The following is a 15,207-nucleotide window of genomic DNA, read 5'->3' as shown; positions in this document are numbered from 1 at the left end:
GGGCCGAACAGTCCTTCAGTGAAAGTCTTATCTGGGTTCATCCGATGTTGTAATTCAACGAAACTGGCATTGGCATGTCGGATTTTGATAGAGGTTCGTTTGGGACTAGCGCCAAAATTATTTTTGAGCTCCCCGCGAAAAAAGTCGCTTTCCACAAACCTCGAAATCCAACCCTCGAAAAGCCAACCCTCAAGCACAACCACACCGCCTCGTCAAAATGGGCAAAGAAAAATCTGAGAAGAAGGACAAGAAGGAGAAGAAGGAAAAGCGAAGCGAGGTTGACGGCGTGAAGAAGTCCAAGAAGGAAAAAAAATCAAAGCTCACTAGCGACAACATAGCTGCAGCGATTGAGGAAGTCAGCAAAGAGACTGCAGAGTCAAAGGAAGTCGAAGTCAAGGCTGTGACCGATGGGGAGGTTGTGGTAACTGCCCGACCTGTGGGTGCTTTGGTACCTTTTGCGAACCCATTGGCCGATGAGAAGGTCACGAAAAAGGTTCTCAAGAGCGTGAAGAAAGGTAATTCGCCCCAGTCCTCTTGGCATTGAGAGCAAGGAATTAACGTACATCTGTGTTGCAGCGGCAAAGAACAAGACCCTCAAGCGCGGAGTCAAGGAGGTTGTCAAGGCGCTGCGGAAATCTCCTCAGGGCGCGGGCAACACCTCTGTGCCGGGCATCGTGATCCTCGCGGCTGATATCTCGCCCATGGATGTCATCTCACATATCCCCGTCCTCTGCGAGGACCACAACATCCCGTATATCTACGTCTCCAGCCGTGCAGAATTAGGCGCTGCAGGAAACACCAAACGGCCAACGAGTGTGGTCATGGTATCCGAGACGAGGACAGGCCCGAAGAAGGCGGAGAAGATTGAGGGCGAGGAGGAATTCGCCGAAGTGTATAAGGATCTGGTGAAGGTAGTCGAGAAAGAGTCGAGAAACGTGCGGATCTAGATGTGCTCGGGGAGAGGGTTTATCGAAGGGTATTTCTGTTTCTGGCTATGGGAGGCTCACAAACCCGAGTTTTCTGTATCATATTGCAAGGACGGCGCAGTTATTGTGCATGGGTCACTCAAATGGCGTTTCCGGGCTGGTTAGGAATGAAAAGTCATAAGTTCAGAGCCTACCCTCCACAGGGAAAGGTGGTTTAGTTGCCAAAACCATCGAATTTGTGTAACGTCTCGCATTGTATAGGTAAGCACGTGCATCACTTTCCTAGAATCCTTTCGTTCTCCTTTGCCTTGTTCTTCAGTACATGCGTCTTCTAGCCACTCGAGCCCACTGCCTTTGTTCAAACTCTCGCAGTTGCTCACGGCTGGGAGTCTCAGAGCTCTCGCCGGACGGCTCAGAGACCAAGGTCAGTGTGCTTTCGTTAGACAGAGTATGAACGGTATCGCTGGAAGAAGAGCTATCAACGGCAGTTTGCGAGCTGGTAGAAGGCGAAGGTGCCCTAAGATCAGTATTGATGGGCAAGACTGCATTCATTTTACCTTTATCCTTTTTCCCCTGTTCGGTTGTGCTCTTGATGCCCTTTAGTCCCCCGTGTTTGAGCTCGGGCCGGGGCTCAATTTCCGAATGGCCATCTACCTTCACCTCTTGCTTCTTCTCGAGATCTTCTAGAGCAAACTCTTCGAGGAACTGTGATGCCGTCTGAAGCTTGTCCAAGAACTTCTTTGTGTCTTCAATCATCTCTTCTTGTACAATCAAAGCTCGAGAGGTGACTCCAAGCTTATCTTCGGAGTCAGTGCTCGAGGGAACAGGTCTGGTCTCAGTTGCGGGGGTCCCTTCTTGCGGTCCTGTGCCTGGAATATTGCGCCTACTCGGACCCGCCTGAGTGATGGGAATCTGACGACTATATCGAGCGATGCCAGAGGATGAAGAGCCAAGACCATCCTCGGCGTCCAGTCCAGCTCGAAGCTGTCTTCGACACTGACACCCGCAGTTACTGGCGTGCACAGGTTGTCTCCAACCCTCTCTGATCGCCGTTTGTAAATTCCCAATCGCATCTTCAAGTCTTTCCATCAACCAGTCCTGCTCAGATTCCAGAATTGGGTGCAGCCCTGTGCTGAAGGGTACATGATTGTCCCTCACGTTTTCTCTCCCTAGCTCCTCTCCCCCAATCTCGTCTTCTCCATCCAGCAGCGGACCTTCCACGTCATCAAAGTATCTATCCCCTCGCAAGATGTCCTTGTAATGCTCGAGGTCTTCCAGCAGTCCATCCAATTCTCCCCTGTAAGAGCGCCAAGTTTTCCTCTTCCTCTCAGCTCTCTGCGCATCTTCAATAGCCGACCCCACCAAGCGCGAGAAGCTGGACCACGGCTGCAGGCCTCCGTATCTGAGCAGCAGCCATAGAAGGAGGATAGTATGCGATTCGGAGATTTCCACGGGGTCGGATATCGGGTAGTAGAATTCTGAGCAAGAGGCTATGAGGGATTCTATTGTTTCGCCCCAGTGTTTATCAAGCTCGCCGATGGCGAGCGCGTCTCGTGTGTTTTTGTTGAAGGAATCGAGGTTTGTGCAGACGAGTAGACGGGTGAGGATGGAGAGGTCGTCGGCGACGTAATCGTTGCTGGAAGTAAGGCTCATGGTGAGGATTGGAGATTGTCTTTTTCAATGTTCGAAGAGATCTTGAACACTCTCGGGATAAGAAATGGATGATATTCTACCCTATACTGGTCTTGTGTGTAGGGGAAAGAGTGAGATGGGGATGGAAGGGTAGAATCTTGTCCTTTTTATACTGGGCCTCACACTCTCTCTTCCTGTTGTGAATCACTGAGCAGAGCGGGAATTTTCCAAGGCGCAGTGATTCAGTATCCACTGTGCGCGTTGTCTCGAGCAATGAACTACGAATTTGGGCATTGAAGTTGATTTCACTGCTTAAACACCGCATGTCAATTCAAAGTTCGATATTGACTATGCCGCTTGCTTTGCTGGACTACCACATTTTATACTCCCCGGTGGGTTCCCTTGCATCTTAGTCCAGTATTAGAAGATACAAAAGCGTGACTATTTAGTTAAATTGGAGCATAACTACCAGACGTATCTAACTAAAGGCCCTGTTGCTCTCAAGCCTTGCTGTCTCCCAGCATCACGGTGTGCAATGTGACTACGTCGTACTTCTCTTCCCTATGCAGAAGAAACAGTGCAAGCGCCGCGATACGTGACAGGAAACTTCCCTGGAGATGGAGCAAGTCTGTCACAACCTCGAATAACCAAGCATCAGATACGAGGATATCCTCACGACACTCACCAGCTTCTACGAACCGACGCAATCTAGGTGATCTGGAAGAGACAGAGGGTTTGCTCGGGAATCAGCCTCGAATTCCTCTTGAGGAGCGAAGCCCGTGAGGAAGCATTTCATTCCTGGTAGTGGCAGGAGAAGGAAGCAGCAAAGAATCCTGATCTGGTAGAATGGGATGACCTGGACGATCCTGGATCAACGGAATAGTTACAACTTTCACTTCCTTTCCTTTCTTTCTTCAAGAAACACTGCCTCGCCTTAACTTCAGGTAAGTAATCTCTATCCTCTCTATCCTCTCTGTTATCATCATCTCTGTCTAACTCTTCTTATAGCACGTGAAGCCCTACAAGTTATGATCAATCTAGAGGGACTGTCATAGGACTGTCATGATAGCCCTGCGCCCCCCTTAAGGTATACAGTAGTAAGTTATCACACAACAGTAAGTTATCACACAGCAAGACAATGGGGGATTCTCCGAAGTAAATCTTCATTTTCATTTCAGGTTCATTCCTTGATAACTAGCAAGTCAAGGATTGATGTGTGTAAAAAGTGCAACGCTGAGCTGTATGTGCATTAAGCACGCACAGAAGAAAGCAAATCGTAAGCAATGACCACCAACCAACCAACGCCATGTGTGGAAGAGCCCTGGGTATCTCCGTGTGCGCCTGTCCAATGCATGCATGCAAGTAAAACGTGAGGTTAGGGAGGGTTGGGAGAACGAGGTGATTAGGCCACAGCGCTAACACCCTCACCACCACTACCGCCCTCGCCATTATCCTTGCCATCCTCAGCCTTGCGCTTCTCGGCGGCCTCGGCAGCGAGACGCTTCTTCTCCTCGGGGTCGATGAGGTCGTCGTCGTCGGAGAACTCAGAGTCGCTGTCGTGGAGGTGCGGGAGGGCCATGCGCTTCCAGGAACGCTTCTCCTGGCGGAGGGCGATGTTCTGGATGCGGAGTTCGTTCAATTCGTCGTGGTCTGTGAGCCAGCGGCGGAGGCCTCGGAGGTGTTCGTTGGCGCGGCAAGCAGCGGCCTTCATGTCGTTGATCTGGTTGCGGAGGTTGAGGTTCTCCTCACGCTCGTCGGCCAGCTGCTTGCGGTAGTTCTTGTGCCAGGCAAGGGTATCCTTCTCGTGCTGCTCCTTGAACTTGTGCATCTTTTCGAGGATGTCGCTGAGGATGTTTGCTCCGTGGACAGCAAGCTTCCAGTTCTCAACCTTGTTGTACTCAGACTTGTCAAGCTGCTGACGCAACTCGGAATTCTCCTTCTCGAGGTTGTTGGTATCTTCTGTAGTCGTAGTCAGTAGTGCAAGGACGCGTCATAGAGGGAAGCTTACCATTCATCTCGGCAGAAACGAGGGCAATCAGCTCATCGTTGGTGAGGTCCATGTTCTTGGCTCTCTCACGAACCTTACCAATCTTCTCGACGATGCTGGCAGTCATACGCTGGTTGATCTCCAATTGTCGCGAGAGGTCCTCAACCATCTGCATGATGAAGTTGAGATCGGACTGATGGCCAGCTGGGGTAGGGAAGCCGACCATGCCGCCTCCGCCGCCCATGCCAGCATTCATGCCATTGGCGTGGCTCATGTTCTGGGAGGGAGATGGGGGAGCTTGACGAGGGTTGGATGGGCCGGCAGCTGGCTGGTCGATGTAGTTCTGGTAGTTCATTGTAGTAGTCTTCTCAGCTCGACGGCTCTGGACGCGATTGATATCCGGAGTTGGGAGAGGTTCGCGCTTTGGGGCTGATCGGAAAGGGAGGCTCTCAAGCTTTGGGGTGCTTGCTGGAGAGATCGCTGGAGGGCTTGGGGGAGGGATAGGTGCGCTCCGCTGTGGGGTAGTAACAGTAGCAGTAGCAGCAGAGGTGCTCGCAGCAGTAACAGCAGCAGAGGTCGCAGCAGAGGTGCTCGCGGCAGAGGGGGTTGAGCTTTGCTTGGGGATGGCGTTGACGGCAGCAGCAGCAGCAGCAGCAGTGTTGTTAGATCTGTTGATGGACTGGATCAGGCTGACGAGGGAATTCTCCTCCGGGGTAAGAGGCACTTCGAGGGGGTTGGTACGAATGGAACCGCTGCGGGCGCGTCCTCGAGCTTTGGGAGCGGGAGTTGGCTTCGAGGGTGAGCCTCGATCATTGCTTGGGGACGCCATTTTACTGCCGGGCGGCGGCGACGGCTGTTACCCAATACAGTATGTTAAGCGAACGCTCTCGGATAAGGAATTCAAAAGGGATGGGGGAGGGGTGGCTGACTGACTGACCTTGGTGGTTGTTTGTTGAAGAACAGAAATGTTCATGTGTGGGTCAGAGAAGAGGTTCCTGTGGGATGGTAACGTCAAGCATTAATTAGTGCCGTTTTAATTTCCTGCTTAGTCGTTGAAACCATCATTTGCGTCATTGCTATCGTCTGTCCTTCGATTTCGTCCTCCCATTCCAGTTGTTGAGCAGCGTCCCGGACTTGGACTTGCAGCCACTGCCATTCGTCAGGCCACGACGGTTGTCAAGATACTGGAATCAAGAGTGCAAGCTATCGAGTATTTGCAATAAATCATTATATGTTTATTTCATTGGTATTTTTGTTTATTTCATTGTGTATCAAAAGCAAAGCCTTGATGCGTTTCTAAGGTAACGGTGGTTCGTCTCTCTTGAATGCTGAGTGGTCTTCGTCACTGCAATCTTCTCTAGACTCTACAAGCGTGAACCGAGTGCTCCATCTAAACCAAACCGCGCCATCCGACGTTCTATAGCTTGAACATAAGCCAAAAAAGTTCCTGAGGTAGAGGAGGGGGTTGAGAATGAAAGGAATTCGGATACATACCGGAAGTCTGAGTTCTGTATGGGTTCTTGCTTGGATCTGCCTTCTCCTAGGTAGTCATCCCATTACTAGGTTTGAAGCCCATCAAGCGCTCTTGTTAGATCCGTGGCGCGAGGGGAGATATACCTCTCTCGTGTGAATGCGGATATATAGAAGTCAACCCTCCTCAAACACATCCCTACCTACCACCAAGCAGAGCCAGCACCTTCCCCTGCTCGTCTACATCAACATCGATATCCATTTCCTCCCCCTCCCCCTCCCCTCGCTTCTCCAACCCCATAATTCCCCTCTCCACCCTCAACATCAACATCCTCATCCTCTCCAACTCCTTCTCCATCTCCCCATTGCGCGTCACCAGATTGCCCTGCACCCCCGCATCGGCCTCAAACGGCTCAAGCAGCTTCTTCATCGCCCTATACCGCTCCAGCTTCTCCCTCGCCGCCCGTCGCTTCTCATTCAACTCCACCAGCTTCCGCTGTAGTTCTTTGTATCTCGCTGCTTCGGCGGGGGCTTTGGTCTCCGCTTCCTCACTCCATTCCTCTGGTAATTTCTCTATCAGGGTTTCCTTCCCTAGATATACACAACACGATCAGTTATCTCTCCCTTACACACACGAAACACAAAAAGAAATTCGAAAGGAAGGAAGAGAAAACTTACGCAAATCCGCCCCCCTTTCCGCCCACTCCTCGCCCATTCCCCCTTGCCATCCACCCCCCCTCTCCCCCGCTTCCCAATACAGCCTGTCAATCTGCTCTGCGACATGTCTCTGCGCCTGCGGTCCATAACTCAGGCGATTATGCCGTCTCAGCAACCCGTCCAGCTTCTGCAGCGCATCATCGATCGCCTTCTGCCGCAGCTCCACCTCGTCATCGCTCGCGCGCCGCAAAGAGGTTCCTGACGGTCGCAGCCGCTGTGAGAGCAGTAGGATCTGCCCCCGCAGGAAGGAGAGCTTAAGCTCGATTATCGTGGGCGCGTCGCTGGAGCTGGACATCTTCGCGTCGTCGGGGTGAGGGCTGAGATGCGTCGGAATTGGGGATGCGCGTGTGGGAGACGCGATGGGTGAGGGGTGACCACGTGATCGTGGTACGGAAGGAGAGATTTTGTGTGTTGTTTTAAGGTTTGAGAAGAGCGCTTGGCTTTAAGTGTGGTTCTGGGTACATTAGGTACCTATTGTAGGCATAGCAGATGTATCAGTACGGTATGTTGATAGATATTATATACAATTAAATCCTCCTCCAGTAAAGCAAAACAGTAGGTACCTAAGCATAAATATCCCCGTGCTCCCATCTGATCCAGCCTCGCGAGTCGCGGTTCTTGTCCAATTCGCAGGCTCCTGAATTACGGTCCCTCAACATCCTCACAGCGCATTGCTTCCGTCAAAAGACTATAGGTAGGTCTGTAGAAAACAGAAGCAAGACTTTGCTGAAGAAGAAAAATGGGCGGGAAAAAAAAACAAGAAAAATAACATACAACAGCAGGTATTCGCTGGTGGTCACCCACCCAACTACTAATCTGCCGATCTGAGGCTTATGTATGGCAGAGCGGACGGGATGCCCAGTATTCCTCAGTCTGTGGTCGTATGTACTAGATTTTTACTTATTAAAGCTTATGGGGTACAACCACATGAAAGAAATTCAAGACGCAAAAGGCAAAAAAGGCAAAAACATACAACAGCAGGTATTCGCTGGTGGTCACCCACCCAACTACTAATCTGCCGATCTAAGGCTTGTGTATGGCAGAGCGGACGGGATGCCCAATTCTCCTTAGTCTATGGTCGTATGTGACAGATACCTTTACTATAATAATAGATATACCAATTGTTGTTTCTGAAGAGAAAGAAAGAGCGCCTTCCTCTTTGGCCCCTGCTGATATAAATTCACCTTTCCAGAACGCGAAGTCGCGCTCAAAAGCTGCTGCCGCCATGCCAGTCAGTCAATGGGTAATGTTTTCTTTCACAAGTCTCGCGCAATGCTTTCATAACCATGATACTTATGCAGCGTCTTGGGATTTTGTATTACACGTTCCTCCTTTGTGATTTTGTCTCTGCTCCTGCTCCTTATTGGTCGCATTCTATCATTGTCTAATGCTCGACATAGAATGCAAGCGCCACTCCCTCAAAACCTTAATACCCTCTTAAGTCGAGGTCCAGGGAAAGAGTCGAGTCGAAGTACGATATGAGAGCAGTACTTTCCGTTTGCAATATCCATCTATAACAAGGCAATATCTCGCCTTTTTCATCTCTTCTTCTCTTCTTTAACGGTATCGATATATCAACATTCGTTCGGTCAGTCATTGTCAATAATCCAACCTGCCGAAAGACGACATACTTACGACGTTTGTATATAGATAACAATATTATCGCAACATTCGCTATCCCACATTCGCTATCCCACATCCATTACCAGCGTGTAAGCATTCCTGGAACCAAGACATGTGGTTGCGAGAAAGTCATTAGCTGACCTTGTCCAGGATTCTCATATATATATATATATATTATGGCATCATTAACGCCAATCAGCGTCTAGTATATTGCCTCACTTCTGGATACATCCTCTATCCACGGCTTATGCATTTTGCTAACGAGTTATATAGCCTGGAAGACAGCCCACAGCGCCACTACGGCAGCAGCGGTCCCTCCGAAACCACACCTCTCCAACTGCCGGCCGACCCGGCCCGACCCCCCCACCCCAACGAGATGTACGTCTACTGACTCTACTCTCTGCTCGCCTTGCTTCAGATCCTTCTAGACTCGCACATACTTTTATCCCCAATATTCTTTCGATACAAGGCATGTGTTAACATAGCGATTAGGCGCATCGTCTTTGTGCAGCAGAAAATGGTGGGAGGGGTCCCGGGCCAGCCGGCAAGTTGGAGTGGAGGGTAAGTACTATGGTCAATTCCCACTGCCCAATGTCCTGAGTTAATTTCGTGTAGAGGGTGGAGGAACCCTGTTGTCGCTGTCCAGGTGGTGGTTGGGCTGTTAACCATCGTAGAGAAGCTTAAACATATTTTTTTTAAAAAACGGAATAAAAGCGTCAGCGAATCATTCTTGATATTCTCTGCTTCTGTGATTGCTGTGTCACTTGTGTCGGATCAGGGGCTCCATGATTCCATTGCTCACAGTAGAATGCGCTGGAACTCGGCATTATGAATTTATGATTCTTCTGGAACTTGGAAGACCGTTCAACATGAGGATACACACTCTCTCAAATTATAAACATTAGACCTCCGGACTCTATACTCAATGGACTTATACTTGCTCTTATGGATGAGGTTATAAAGAGTAGACACGGAGGTGAAGGACGATCTATTCAGTCTAGGCTTGGGGAGCTACTATTGAGCGATTGCTTACTGTAACTAAGTACGTGTGCCTGAAGCAGGTTTGAGGCAGGCTCTGCCTGACAATGATTCTATCTTTATCTCACCACGCATCAGACACTCATTGTCTATCCGCCTTGCCTCCAATCTCTCCTCAATTTCTCAATCGTATGCGTACATCGCCAGACTCGCCATAGCAAATGCAAGTTCTGGCGGGTAGATAGCCGAATATAGTGCAAGTTGATCGTAGTACCTTTGGTCTGGATAAGGAGCATGAACCACCCCTATCTTTACCACGATCGTTTGACCGAGACCCGCCGATACAGTTACCCCGCTTGTAGCCTGGTCCTGATGCTCATCACGTTTATGTGTCTCTGCCCTGTGACGAGCGCATTCCACGAGGCCTATTCTGCACAGTACGGAGGTCCAACTCAGTCTCTCAGCGGCATGCGATTGTTGTAGTTGAGTATCGATATTGTTGCCGGGATCGGATTCCGCTGCGGTACCCGTATTGCGTTCCAGCTTCGTGTTTCCGTCTTGGTTATCGAGTGGAGTAGTCCCAGGTTTGTCGGCTTCGTCCACTGTGTGCTTAAAAAAACATCGACGAAAAAAATTGAAGATAGAATGGAAGAGCATCATGTTGTTTGAGTGGGGTGATTTTTCCTGGATTTTGATCTTTGAGGCTTGTTACGAAGTGATAAGTGGAGAATAGGCAGCGAGTGAGCTTTATTTATGTAAAGCTGTGGACCGTGGTTGTGTTGAAATAGAATAAATATTTGACCTCGGTCTCCCAGATGGGAGCCTATTTGTAGGACCCGGATTTGATATTGGACTGGTCTTTGTGGTTTCGGGCACGAGACACTACCCAGAACCACGTGCTAATACTTGCCCTAGGTACCTTAGGTAGCTCGAAACTCTTTGGTTACGTGGGGATCTATCTACATGTTTGTTTCCTTTCTTCAGAGATTAAAATTAGAACTGCTTCTCGACAAAGAGGGGTTAGAAGAGTTTGAAAAGTCGTTTGTAAATCGTAAGGCGTGCTGTAGATGAGGATGGTGATTATTTATAGTGGATGGGCGCAAGGTTGATTAATTACTCTTCTTCCAGAACGGCTGAGGGGTTCTGAAGATAGGAAGGCGTGATATCTGCTATGAATCCAGAGGAAACAATAGTATATGTAGAGAGGGGACTAGAGGCCCAGAGAAATGGTGTCTATTGTAAAGCCGGCGTTACATCTTGTCTTACTAACCGTGTCCCTTTTTTTTTACTAGAGTGACGAGATGAGACAGACAACAGAGATCTAAAAGCTCACGGGAAAGGGGTAACAGTGCTAGTTCCTGAGTCCAGGGGGTTCGAGAAGAGTGGAAGAAATGGTAGGTTGAAGTGGTAGTTTTTCTTCAAGACCATGATAAAGGGGAGGAATCTGGAGCTCCCCCAGATATATCCAACACCCCCCTATACTTCCAAACCGCTACCCCGTACGTGCCCGTGTCCATCCCACGCGTCAGACAATGGAGGGGATGATATAATGATCGCCCACGAGCACTGCTTCCCGAAACGGTGTTCAGGATCGCGATCCTCATTTCTCTGCACAGCCCTATGCGCCTCGTCTGCTCCCGCTGCGTTTCAGCATCCACGTTCAAAACGGGGGGGGCACGAACTCTGCAGGGCCAAGCTGTCAAAAGGATGAGGCACGGAAGCAAATAATAGAGAGTGAGCAAAGCAAAGCAAAAGCAAGATGGTTACGGAAATAGGAGCCGCAGGGTGAGAAAAGGGGGAGGGTGTTTCATCTCCTCGTTTCATAGTTGATGTGGGAGTGAGACTTTCCTTACGCCGCGGGGGCGCTGGTTAGAGATGTTAGGTATGGATGCATATGCGTGAGGCTTTTGACGTGGAAGCAAGAAGACGCGGTGGCTCCTCGGGTCGTTGAGTTGATTATTGCGGGTGGATGATTACCGCGTAATATTGAACAGATAGGAGGGCGTATCATAGCAAAGACTATCTACGCAGAATACGCAGAATACTCCTCGTAAAAAGAAAAGAAATAAGGGCCGCCAAGGCGCCGCGCAGCAAATGAGGGGCCCACGGTGCGCCTCAAGCGCGAAGCAGCTGCAGAAGGGCGTTGATAGGCTGGCACCGTCCCACGACCGCGAGCGCCGGTCTGCAAGTCATGCCCGTGTATTTGCTGGAGACGAGTTGGCAGGAGGGAGATGCATCCAAGCGCCCTGACAAATGCACCAGCTGCAGGCTTCTTCACAGCGCACCCCTGAGATCCAGGAGGAGGGGGAGAGGGAGGGGGAGGAGGGAGAGGCTGACGGATGGCTGGGTCCTTGGGTTCGCGATTGGGGTGGACCAATGGGAGGGGCTTGATACTTGATAAGGTAGGGTGATAATACGGGGGAATACAGTAGTAGCAGTCATAGGAGGAACAACAGGAATCCTCTGTGACAGGAATAACACGATGGCTAAGTTCTAACAGTACAGTAATAACAGCCGCAATAATAGAGTCGAGCAAAGAGGACCAGAGGCAAAGAGCCCAGAGGAGGGGCCGCTAGAGAAGCACTAGAGGAGCCGCGTGTGTTCTAGGGTTTCCATCGAAGAAGTCTACGGAGCAGAGGATGAATCCAGAGCAATAAGCATCAATAATAATAGACTGCGTCGTGGAGGGGGGATTTTGAATAGGAGAGGGCAGAGCAGCTCTGCCACCCTGCAACCCCCTTCCATCGATCCCTTTCAACGACTTCGAGAGTCAATTGAGACTGGGCGTTCTATATTGGAGCTTGGGTCGGGTCTTAGACAGCTGCTACTGCACCCGTATAGGGCACAAGTTCACAACGTGCAACTATTCGCGTGCTCTACCTTAGCCTCTAACCCCGTCCGGCCCTGCGTAGTTCGCCTCTCCTACGGCCGGTTGCCCTCTCAGAGGCACGAAACAGACTGCAAATATCACTCCTTTGCCGCTTTGCCAGAGCCAGAGTCACTAATCACACTTCGCTACTCCTTCAACTCTGCTTCTTGCTTCCGCTTTCTGCTTTTGCTCTTCTCTCTCTCTCTATCTCTCTCCCTTCCACCACCACACCGCCTTTCTCTCTTCCGCTATTACTCGGTCACCTTCCCTCCTCTCCTCCCCTCCCTCTCTTCCCCTTCTCCCGTCGTCGTTCTCGTTGCGGTCCCGTCGCCGTTTATATTCTCCCGTGAAGCTCTTGGGTTCAGAGAGAGAGAGAGAACCGCGGACCGTGAGCCTGGCCCGGGATAATCCGTTGCCCGTTTGAGCCATACCAACACTATTATATTCTCCGGCGGCAACATTCCCATTGTTCTCGCTCGGTCTCTGGTCTGGAACTCCCATCGTCCACAGATCCAATCCTTGCCGTGGCCTCCGGTCCCAAGAGCCTGTCGTCAGGATTCCCCATCGGTCGGTCCATCGGTCCCCACCTCGCGCTCGCTCGCTCGCCTCTCTCGCCTCTCGCCTCGCCTCTTTTCCGGGCCAAAGCCAAACCAAAACTCCCAATCCGACCCAAACTCTTTTCCACCATCTCTCTTACCTACCGCCCCCCTTCGTCTTTGCCTTTCAACCATCCACACCACCGCTCTTTGTTGATTGCAGAGCGACCGTGCTTTCCGTCGTCCCCCCCCCCCACGTCCGCACTTCCGATTCTTCGTCCCTCGCAAACCCACCTCTCCCTCTTCTCTGCTTTCACCTCCTTGCGGTAGACAACCCTCTGTAATATCCTGCCAACGATCCCCTTCAGTCTGCGACGACGCGTCTCGTTTTCTCGGGCTTCCCGGTTCTTGTCTGCTCACGCGCCCCTCGCGTGCCCCACGAGCAAAAAGCTTTTCACTACACGCTTCACGCTTTTCCCCCCGGCGTCGTTCACTGCTGGCTGCCTTTCTTTGGCCGCTTCCTTCTGGCTCAACCCTCTGAGCTCCTCTTCTCTCTACTTCTGTTGCAGCAATAATCTTCTCACGCCCCTTCATACGTACTCATTGATCGGTGCTCCCGGTCATCTAATTCCTTTAATCCCATCCCGCCCTCGCTCTCTTCACCTGAGCACCTCCCCCTCAAATCCGACCACCGCTCATCTCTCGACGTCGGATCTGCTAGGAGACGAGTCCTCCAAATCTCCCTTCATCGATCCCCACGAATCTCACCTGTACAACATCACACCATGAGTATGGACGCAGGCGGTCTTGCTCATATGTCCTACAACAACTTCCCTTCCAGCAACGGACTGGGCTTGCCCAGCTCCGGCTTTGCTTCTAGACGGGCAAACGGCACGAACATCAAGCGTCTCTCGTTCGAGCCCACCAAGCCATCCGACCCTCTGGATAACGGGGCTCCAACCCCTCGCACCTCGAGATCTCACCTGCTTGCCGGTTTGAGAACTGCTCCCAAGTCAGCGACGTCGAGCGCCTTCCCCTCCACCGCTCCGCCCACCACACTGCAGCATCCGAACGGACTTGGACAGAGCATTTATGCCGACCGGGAAACATATGGCGGCCCAAAGACATCCAGTTATCTCGCTCCGAATAACTTCGGACAGATGAACCGCCAAATGTACTCAGTCCCCGAACAGATTCTCGCGCCGCCCGAGATCCTCATTGATGAGCACGGCCAAGAACAGATGGACCCGAACCTGTACGCTCAGCTGGTAGCTACTAACATGTACCTTGCTGAGCAGCAACAACGTCTGCAGCAGCAGCTCATCAACGTCCAGGCCGCCGCACAGCAATTCCAGGGCATGAACTTGGGTATGGGCAACCAGATGCAGCAGTTTGCTACGCCACCGGTCACTCCTCAAAACATGTACCAGCAGCAACAGGTCAAGAACAACAACGTGCAACCCATCATCACCCCAGTGATGGGCGCTCAATCTGGAATCTACTCGTACTACAACCCCATGACCGGACAGCAGAGCTACTTCATGGACAACAGCGCGCAGCAGAACCTGTACATGGACTCGCAGCCCGGGCTGCCATCTCTAAATTACTCGCCGCCTCAGCAGCCCGGCACCCCACGGTTCCAGGTCTCGCCGCCTCCGCAGTCGGACAGCCAAACATTCACCCGAAGCATCAGCCCCCCCAAGAAAGCCCCAACCCCGCCACAAGACCATGCTCCGTTGCCCCCGCCTTCTGCCGGTGCTTTCCGTCGTGGACACCGCAAGGTTAACTCTATGGCTTTCGTGTCCGACAATTCCATCCCTGAGGGCCCAAAATCTGCGGTCTTGCCCAAGACCGCCAGCTTCCCGCTGACCCCAAGTACTGCTGGTTTTGGTCCGGGACAAGCTCGCGCTGGTGAGCACCCAATCCGTCAACCTCGTGGGCCCCCCTCATTGGACGAGTTGATTGCGAAGCCGACCACCAAATTCGAGGGCAGCAAGAACTTCGCTGCTCGCACTCGCCGAAATGCTGTGCATAATCTTGTTCGCGCCGGAATGGAACGTCGCAGGGCGCCTGGCAGCTCTGGTAGCATGTCTCCCGCCTCTGAGACCGGCGAAATTACGTTCTCGGTCTCTTCGGACAATGATTCAGACAGTGGTCGCAGTGGGAGTGGAAGCCTTTCCGGTCGACCCAGTCTTGGTGGTTCGCGCACCTCGGTTCACGGTGCTATCGGTTCCGATCGCCCATCCTCCCGTCAAAAGGAGCACTCAATTGAGCGGAAGAAGTCAATGTCCACGGACAGCAACTTTACCACCGCGAGCGTCAGCAGCGAAGAAGGGCTGTCGGTTGGTGGCAGCTTTGCCGCAGTCTTCAAGAACGGTGGCAAGAAGCCCGAGGCGAACGAGGTCCAGCGGAAGGCTCCTATGCTGGTGCTCACCTCGGCCGAGAAGCGCAAGAGTTCAGTTTTCTGAA

At 51.6% G+C, this 15,207-nt stretch overlaps 7 protein-coding genes across 7 annotated transcripts; 2 read left to right on the top strand and 5 right to left on the bottom strand.

The window, feature by feature from the left end:
• Positions 1-217: 217 nt before the first annotated feature.
• M430DRAFT_50015 (hypothetical protein) lies at positions 218-947 on the top strand (the record flags this gene model as incomplete). Its single annotated transcript, XM_024868110.1, has 2 exons — positions 218-515; positions 577-947. The coding sequence occupies 2 exons, from the start codon at positions 218-220 to the stop codon at positions 945-947; spliced, it is 669 nt and encodes a 222-aa protein (XP_024721617.1).
• A 294-nt stretch (positions 948-1,241) lies between these two features.
• Positions 1,242-2,579, bottom strand: M430DRAFT_27399 (hypothetical protein; the record flags this gene model as incomplete). The annotated part of the gene is made up of 1 exon (XM_024865599.1): positions 1,242-2,579. The coding sequence occupies one exon, from the start codon at positions 2,577-2,579 to the stop codon at positions 1,242-1,244; it is 1,338 nt and encodes a 445-aa protein (XP_024721616.1).
• Positions 2,580-3,960: 1,381 nt separating this feature from the next.
• M430DRAFT_100640 (hypothetical protein) lies at positions 3,961-4,819 on the bottom strand (the record flags this gene model as incomplete). The annotated part of the gene is made up of 2 exons (XM_024860650.1): positions 3,961-4,517; positions 4,567-4,819. 2 exons carry the CDS (start codon positions 4,817-4,819, stop codon positions 3,961-3,963), a joined length of 810 nt encoding a protein of 269 aa, XP_024721615.1.
• A 967-nt stretch (positions 4,820-5,786) lies between these two features.
• On the bottom strand, positions 5,787-7,230 carry M430DRAFT_34653 (hypothetical protein). Its single transcript, XM_024866590.1, has 3 exons — positions 6,694-7,230; positions 6,040-6,606; positions 5,787-5,962 (listed from the first exon to the last, which is right to left on the bottom strand). Exons 1-2 carry the CDS (start codon positions 7,025-7,027, stop codon positions 6,215-6,217), a joined length of 726 nt encoding a protein of 241 aa, XP_024721614.1. The 5' UTR covers positions 7,028-7,230; the 3' UTR covers positions 5,787-5,962; positions 6,040-6,214.
• Positions 7,231-9,326: 2,096 nt separating this feature from the next.
• M430DRAFT_232685 (hypothetical protein) lies at positions 9,327-10,303 on the bottom strand. Its single transcript, XM_024864865.1, has one exon. It carries the CDS (start codon positions 9,991-9,993, stop codon positions 9,517-9,519), a length of 477 nt encoding a protein of 158 aa, XP_024721613.1. The 5' UTR covers positions 9,994-10,303; the 3' UTR covers positions 9,327-9,516.
• Positions 10,304-12,682: 2,379 nt separating this feature from the next.
• Positions 12,683-13,428, bottom strand: M430DRAFT_232678 (hypothetical protein). The gene has a single exon (XM_024864863.1). It carries the CDS (start codon positions 13,330-13,332, stop codon positions 12,754-12,756), a length of 579 nt encoding a protein of 192 aa, XP_024721612.1. The 5' UTR covers positions 13,333-13,428; the 3' UTR covers positions 12,683-12,753.
• Positions 13,429-13,523: 95 nt separating this feature from the next.
• M430DRAFT_18498 (hypothetical protein) lies at positions 13,524-15,206 on the top strand (the record flags this gene model as incomplete). The annotated part of the gene is made up of 1 exon (XM_024863883.1): positions 13,524-15,206. One exon carries the CDS (start codon positions 13,524-13,526, stop codon positions 15,204-15,206), a length of 1,683 nt encoding a protein of 560 aa, XP_024721611.1.
• Between the last annotated feature and the right edge of the window lies 1 nt (position 15,207).

This window comes from Amorphotheca resinae (genome assembly GCF_003019875.1).
Source record: "Amorphotheca resinae ATCC 22711 unplaced genomic scaffold M430scaffold_5, whole genome shotgun sequence".
Taxonomy (NCBI): domain Eukaryota; kingdom Fungi; phylum Ascomycota; class Leotiomycetes; order Helotiales; family Amorphothecaceae; genus Amorphotheca; species Amorphotheca resinae.
Note: the sequence above shows the minus strand (reverse complement) of the source record. Positions and strands in the feature narration are given on the sequence as shown.